Source organism: Penaeus japonicus, unplaced genomic scaffold (assembly GCF_977035675.1).
Source record: "Penaeus japonicus unplaced genomic scaffold, GWHDUDI00000001_assembly GWHDUDI00000037, whole genome shotgun sequence".
In the NCBI taxonomy this organism is placed as follows: Eukaryota; Metazoa; Arthropoda; class Malacostraca; order Decapoda; family Penaeidae; genus Penaeus; species Penaeus japonicus.
In genome coordinates this window covers 13,087,589-13,094,969 of record NW_028234439.1, presented here as the reverse complement: position 1 = coordinate 13,094,969, position 7,381 = coordinate 13,087,589, and the positions used below count along the sequence as shown (strand labels likewise).

The following is a 7,381-nucleotide window of genomic DNA, read 5'->3' as shown; positions in this document are numbered from 1 at the left end:
TTAAACGGTCTCCAGTGTTTAGAATAGGAGAGAATATGATAAACTGACAGAAAGAGATAGAGCTAGATAGAGAGAGAGAGAGAGAGAGAGAGGAAGAGAGGGAAGGAAGGAGGGATGAAAATGGAGAGAGAAGGAGAAAGCAAGAGAGTAGTGAGGAAAGAGAGAGTAGATGAGCGGAGAGAGGAGACCTGAGAGGAAGAGACGAACGGGAGTAGGAAAAGGACGGGATGGAACTGGAGAGGGACATGGGGTCTGAGAAGGGGAAAAAAAAAAGAAGTGAAAAATGATGAGAGAGAGAGGAGAGAGAGAGAGTGGAGAGGAGAGGAGAGAGGGGGGGTGATGGAAGGAGGGATGGAATGGAGATGGAGGAGGAGAAAAAACGAGAGGAGAGCGAGAGAAAAAGAAGAAAGAAAAGAGAGAGACAAAGAAAATGAGGAAGAGGATAGAGAGAGAATATACGTAGGTGCTACGACCAGTGCCGCTTAAAGGAGAGAGAATGGAGGGGACGCGATTAGCTACAAAATGAGACACCAGAAGCGCTAGTTTTTTATCTCGACACTGCAGGGAATGCCAAGGCAGGCGGGCTGTGGGTTTGATTAAACAAGAGTAGTTGTTTAGTCGGCGATGTGGATAAGTCTGACAGCTATTGCAACCAAGCATGAAAAGAGCCCTGTAATGCATTACGCATTTTCTGTAGTAAAGGCCTGGTGATATTCTTCAATACAGAAAGTATATAGATGGCAATGCTGTTCATAAAAGGATTCAAGTATAGACACTCTATACATAAGCTTTATTTCAAATTATTGCTATCAATTCACATTTAGATTCGATATGTCACAGAGCAAAATTTCTGTTATTTTCGAATCTACCAGAATTAAATACTCCCGCTGGTGTAGCCTCTAAGCATTCCTGAGACCAATTTCCAGGCTTCTGGGGACCCATACAGCCGGCGAGTCAAAAAAATAATGTGACTCTAGGCTTAGGCAATGAAATTTATTGGCCCTATGAGCATGAGTGAGATGAAATTTGGCTCTTCCTTAGTGTTGCTGGCTCCAGGGTGCCACAGTTTGTCATGTCGGCAAGTATTTAAAAGGTTGTCAAAATATGCGGGTGCAATTCATACAGCTTGGTTTCAGATGCATTCATATCGACTCAGCGCTCAATAGGTATTCCTTGAGCTCTTTAAGCTCAAAGTTGCTACACTGAATCCTCATTTTTATGCTTAGCTCAATCTAGAATCGTGTCTCATATAATTAGATTAGCTATGGAGGCGGTACCCCAAAACAAAACAACTAATCAGTTTAAAAGTGTTTATTTGAAACTGAACCATGTATGACATTATAGTTGAGTGACATAGGCCATACGAGAAACAAATGAAATACGGTAGTGAAGTATAGTACAAATTTTTCGATATTATGTCATAGGATAAGGAATAATCGTTGAGGAATTGAGACGAAGAGTCTGCAGAATTTTTCATGGCGGATGGTTAGAGTCGCGTCGTCTCGAAGGCGGGATTGTCCACGCCCTTCCTCTCCTCATCCTCAAGCGCTGCTTTCTCTTTCTTGGGCCTGGCAAAAGGGACGTGTACGTGTGTGTTTATGTATCTATGTATATGTATGTATATATATACATGTATGTATACACACACACACACACACACACACAGACACACACATATATATATATATATATATATATATATATATATATATATATATATATATATATAGATAGATAGAAAAAAAAAATAGAATAGATAGATAATAGATTATATATTATATCTTTTGGTGACTTTTATATATATATATATATATATATATATATATATATATATTATATAATATATATATAAGTACACAGAGAGAGAGAGAGTCGAGAAACAGGAGATCGAGTGGGAGAAGGGGGTGGAGTAGAGAGTCGCAGGAAAAATGGAATGAGAAAGAGACGAGGTGAGAGAGAACGAGGAGAGGTTGAGTGAGAAAAGAGTTTGGGGGAGAATAAGAAAAGGGGATGAGAAGGAAAAAAGAAGGAGAACGAATAGAGAGGAGAAGAGATGACAAGAATTACGAGCGACGAGATAACTGAAGAATATCGAGGCGGAGGAAAAGAGTATGCTAAGAGGATGGGAAGATGGACGATTATAGGGGTAGGTGTGTTGTGCTACGAAGCCCGGAGCGAGTGCAGAAATGGTTTCATTCACTACCCCGCCGCGGCGTGGCGGAGTGCTTGAATAGACATAGGTGTGAAACTAGAAAGATAGGCAAAAACGAGAGAAGAGAAGGAATCGCGAGGAAGGGGAAGATTGAACACGAATGGGGGGGAGAGAGAGAGAGAATAGATAGACAGACAGACATATAGATAGATAGACAGATAAACAGATAGATAGATAGACTGATAGATAGACAGACAGATAGATCGATAGACAGACAGACAGACAGATAGACAGACAAATAGACAGAACAGAATCTCACACATTATTCCCCCCACGAGTGACGCCACAGCTTACCTCGCGGCACACGGGTTGTAGCACAGGCGCTGGCCACTGAAGAAGGTTTCGCCGTCCTCGAGCGTGTCCGGGAGGTTTTCGTTGAGGGTTTCAGGAAGAAGGAGACAAACGAGTCCCCCGGCCACTGTGATGACGCCCATGATTATGTACGGCAGAGAGTGGCTGTACTTCGACTGTTAGGGAAGGAAATAGGGACCAGCAGGTGTTGAATTACACACGGACAGTGCGACAGGTCATGAAGGTGTGGTTGTAGAAGGAGAAAGGGAATAGTATATGTATATACATTTATTTATCTATTTATTTAGTTATTTAGTTATCTATTCATCTATCTATCTATCTATATGTCTATCTATCTGTCTATCTATGTCTATCTATTTGTCTGTCTATCTATCTATCTCTCTCTCTCTCTCTCTCTCTCACTCTCTCTCTCTCTCTCTCTCTCTCTCTCTCTCTATATATATATATATATATTTGTATGTGTGTGTGTATATATATATATATATAGATATATATATATATATATATATATATATACATATATATATATATATATATATATATATATATATATATATATATATATATATGTATATATATATATCTGTCGGTCTATCTATTCTATCCCAATGGCGCCGGCCAATAATTGGAGTGCACTAACCGCTACATGATTAATATCAAGGTTGCTCAAATGAGAGATATGATGTCTATTCCCCTTTGTCTTTGAATCTGGACAAATAGATAATTGTTTTCAAAAGATCATAAAACATGTGGTTTGGACGGATGCAGTTTGAGAATTCGTGCCATCAGAGACATGAACCTCCACGCGTATAAAGTGCGCAGAGCCGAGAGCCGCCTCCGTTGTCATGACATCACAGGTGTCATCCATCGCCATTGGGTTAACCTAAACTCAGAGACACGAACCACAGACGCTGAATCTAAACACAAACCGAATAAACGATGTATGGGGAGGCAAAGGCCGAGGCGAAACCGAGGGTCTGCATGGTGCCCATTCCCTGCCCCCGGGCCACCGTGGGCAGCACCTCCACCGGGTACTGGTGCCCCACGTTCATCGTCACCGTGATGAGGAACCGCCCCACGAAGGCCATGACCATGACGGCGAGAGTGTTGGCTGGAAATGACACAGTGATTAGGTAATGTTATTATGAGAACGTGTTTGGATTAGGTTGAGATTGGTGCTATTATGAGAACGTTTTTTAGAGGTGCTTGATGTTAGTGCTGTTATGAGAACATATTTGGATTAGCTTGAGATTAGTGCTACTATCAGAACGTATTTGGATTAGCTTGAGATTGGTGCTACTATCAGAACGTATTTGGATTAGCTTGAGATTGGTGTTACTATCAGAACGTGTTTGGATTAGCTAGAGATTGGTGTTACTATGAGAACGTATTTGGATTAGCTTGAGATTGGTGCTACTATCAGAGCATGTTTGGATTAGCTTGAGATTGGTGCTACTATGAGAACGTAATTGGATTAGCTAGAGATTGGTGCTACTATCAGAACGTGTTTGGATTAGCTTGAGATTGGTGCTACTATGAGAACGTAATTGGATTAGCTAGAGATTGGTGCTACTATCAGAACGTGTTTGGATTAGCTAGAGATTGGTGTTAGTATGAGAACGTATTTGGATTAGCTAGAGATTGGTGCTACTATGAGAACGTGTTTGGATTAGCTTGAGATTGGTGCTACTATGAGAACGTAATTGGATTAGCTAGAGATTGGTGCTACTATCAGAACGTGTTTGGATTAGCTAGAGATTGGTGTTACTATGAGAATGTATTTGGATTAGCTAGAGATTGGTGCTACTATCAGAACGTGTTTGGATTATCTGTATATGGTGTTTACTTATGAGAACGTGTTTGTATAGCTAGAGATTGGTTGCTAATATGAGAACGTGTCTGGATTAGCTAGAGATTGGTGCTACTATCAGACCGTGTTTTGGATTAGCTAGAGATTGGTGCTACAATATAACGTGTTTGGATTAGCTTGAGATTGGTTTACTAATAAACGGTTGATTAGCTGAGATTGTCTAATATGGAAACGTGTTTGATTAGCTAAGATTGGTTGCAACTATCAGAACTGTTGGATAGCTAAGGAATGTGCACTATAAACGTTTTGGATAAGCTTGTGATTGGTGCTACTATAAACGTTATTGTATTAGCTTGAGATGGTGCTACTATCAGAACGTGTGTTGGATTAGCTAGAGATTGGGTTAGTATAGAACGTATTGGTTTACTAGATTGTCTACTATCAGAAACGTTTTGGATTCGCTAAATTGGTGCTACTATGAAACTGTTGGATTAGCTTGCGATGGTGCTACGTGTTTGGAATTAGCAAGTTGGTGTTACTATGAGAACGTGTTTGGATTAGCTTGAGATTGGTGCTAATATGAGAACGTGTTTGGATTAGCTAGAGATTGGTGCTACTATCAGAACGTGTTTGGATTAGCTAGAGATTGGTGCTACTATCAGAACGTGTTTGGATTAGCTTGAGATTGGTGCTACTATGAGAACGTATTTGGATTAGCTTGAGATTGGTGCTACTGTGAGAACGTGTTTGGATTAGCTTGAGATTAGTGCTACTATCAGAACATGTTTGGATTAGCTTGAGATTGGTGCTACTATCAGAACGTGTTTGGATTAGCTTGAGATTGGTGCTACTATCAGAACGTGTTTGGATTAGCTTGAGATTGGTGCTACTATGAGAACGTGTTTGGATTAGCTTGAGATTGGTGCTACTATGAGAACGTGTTTGGATTAGCTTGAGATTGGTGCTAATATGAGAACGTGTTTGGATTAGCTTGAGATTGGTGCTACTATCAGAACGTGTTTGGATTAGCTTGAGATTGGTGCTACTATCAGAACGTGTTTGGATTAGCTTGAGATTGGTGCTACTATGAGAACGTGTTTGGATTAGCTTGAGATTGGTGCTACTATCAGAACGTGTTTGGATTAGCTTGAGATTGGTGCTACTATCAGAACGTATTTGGATTAGCTAGAGATTGGTGCTACTATCAGAACGTGTTTGGATTAGCTAGAGATTGGTGTTACTATGAGAACGTATTTGGATTAGCTTGAGATTGGTGCTACTATCAGAACGTGTTTGGATTAGCTAGAGATTGGTGCTACTATCAGAACGTGTTTGGATTAGCTTGAGATTGGTGCTACTATCAGAACGTGTTTGGATTAGCTTGAGATTGGTGCTACTATCAGAACGTGTTTGGATTAGCTTGAGATTGGTGCTACTATCAGAACGTGTTTGGATTAGCTAGAGATTGGTGCTACTATGAGAACGTGTTTGGATTAGCTTGAGATTGGTGCTACTATCAGAACGTGTTTGGATTAGCTTGAGATTGGTGCTACTATGAGAACGTATTTGGATTAGCTTGAGATTGGTGCTACTATCAGAACGTAATTGGATTAGCTAGAGATTGGTGCTACTATCAGAACGTGTTTGGATTAGCTAGAGATTGGTGCTACTATCAGAACGTGTTTGAATTAGCTAGAGATTGGTGCTACTATCAGAACGTGTTTGGATTAGCTAGAGATTGGTGTTACTATGAGAATGTATTTGGATTAGCTAGAGATTGGTGCTACTATCAGAACGTGTTTGGATTAGCTAGAGATTGGTGTTACTATGAGAATGTATTTGGATTAGCTAGAGATTGGTGCTACTATCAGAACGTGTTTGAATTAGCTAGAGATTGGTGCTACTATGAGAACGTGGGCGTTTGAGATCAGCCTATGACCTAATTTAACCTAGCGAGAACTTATCCTTCCGTAGAAAACATATCAGTCGTAATAACTACAACACACTCTAAATATAACAGGAGGAAAATCTACTACACAGGGTGCTAAGACCACACCAGCCCATTATACACACGAGGAAACAAATCTACTTCACTACTTCAAACACTACTTCAGTCACCTTCAGGAATGGCCGCGATGGAGAGAGCCGACAGACCGCAGAGCACGAGCGACCAGACGGTGGTGTGTCGGCGCCCCAGCCACTCCGTCGTGACCATCATGAGCAAGTCGGCGGGAAACTCCAGGAGGCCGGCGATGGTGAAACTGAAGAACACGTCGTAGCCGATGTTGGCCGTGTTCCGCATGAAGCCGTCGTAGGCCACGGTCATGGTGATCCTGACGGTGCAGTGCGGGGGGGATGTGTGTTATCTCGCTCGGTCTCGGTCTGTCTGTTTGGTTCTCTGTGTCTCTCGGTCTGCTGTCTGTCGATTTGTCTCTCGGTCTGCTGTTTGTCTGTATCTCTCTTTCTCTCTCTTTCTCTCTCTCTCTCTTTCTTTCTTTCTTTCTTTCTCTCTCTCTCTCTCTCTCTCTCTCTCTCTCTCTCTCTCTCTCTCTCTCTCTCTCTCTCTCTCTCTCTCTCTCTCTCTCTCTCCTCTCTCTCTCTTTCTCTCTCTCTTTCTCTCTCTCTCTCTCTCTCTCTCTCTCTCTCTCTCTCTCTCTCTCTCTCTCTCTCTCTCTCTCTCTCTCTTTCTCTTTCTCTCTTTCTTTTTCTCTCTTTCTCTTTCTCTCTTTCTCTTTCTCTCTTTCTCTTTCTCTCTTTCTCTCTGTCTTTTTCTCTCTTTCTCTCTGTCTTTTTCTCTCTGTCTCTGCCTCTCTCTCTCTCTCTCTCTCTCTCTCTCTCTCTCTCTCTCTCTCTCTCTCTCTCTCTCTCTCTCTCTCTCTCTCTCTCTCACTCTCTCTCGATAAAAGTCTAACACGCAACTAAGGATGAACAAGAGGAAGAAAGAGAGAGAGAGAGAGAGAGAGAGAAAGAGAGAGAGAGAGATTGAGAGAGAGAGAGAAAGAGTGAGAGAGAGAGAGAGAGAGATTGAGAGAGAGAGAAAGAGTGAG

General features: G+C 41.5%; 1 protein-coding gene across 3 annotated transcripts in view; it reads right to left on the bottom strand.

Moving 5' to 3' along the window:
- Positions 1 to 1,296: 1,296 nt before the first annotated feature.
- The window catches only part of LOC122253268 (organic cation transporter protein), a 17,251-nt gene continuing 11,166 nt past the window's right edge, over positions 1,297 to 7,381 (bottom strand). For all 3 annotated transcript variants that reach the window (XM_086531990.1, XM_086531991.1, XM_086531989.1), the window contains 4 exons: positions 6,453 to 6,667; positions 3,454 to 3,635; positions 2,507 to 2,679; positions 1,297 to 1,568 (listed from right to left, as the gene is read on the bottom strand). In XM_086531990.1, the coding sequence (XP_086388116.1) occupies positions 1,487 to 1,568; positions 2,507 to 2,679; positions 3,454 to 3,635; positions 6,453 to 6,667 (652 nt within the window). In that variant the 3' untranslated portion in view covers positions 1,297 to 1,486. The remainder of the gene's footprint in view (positions 1,569 to 2,506; positions 2,680 to 3,453; positions 3,636 to 6,452; positions 6,668 to 7,381) is intronic.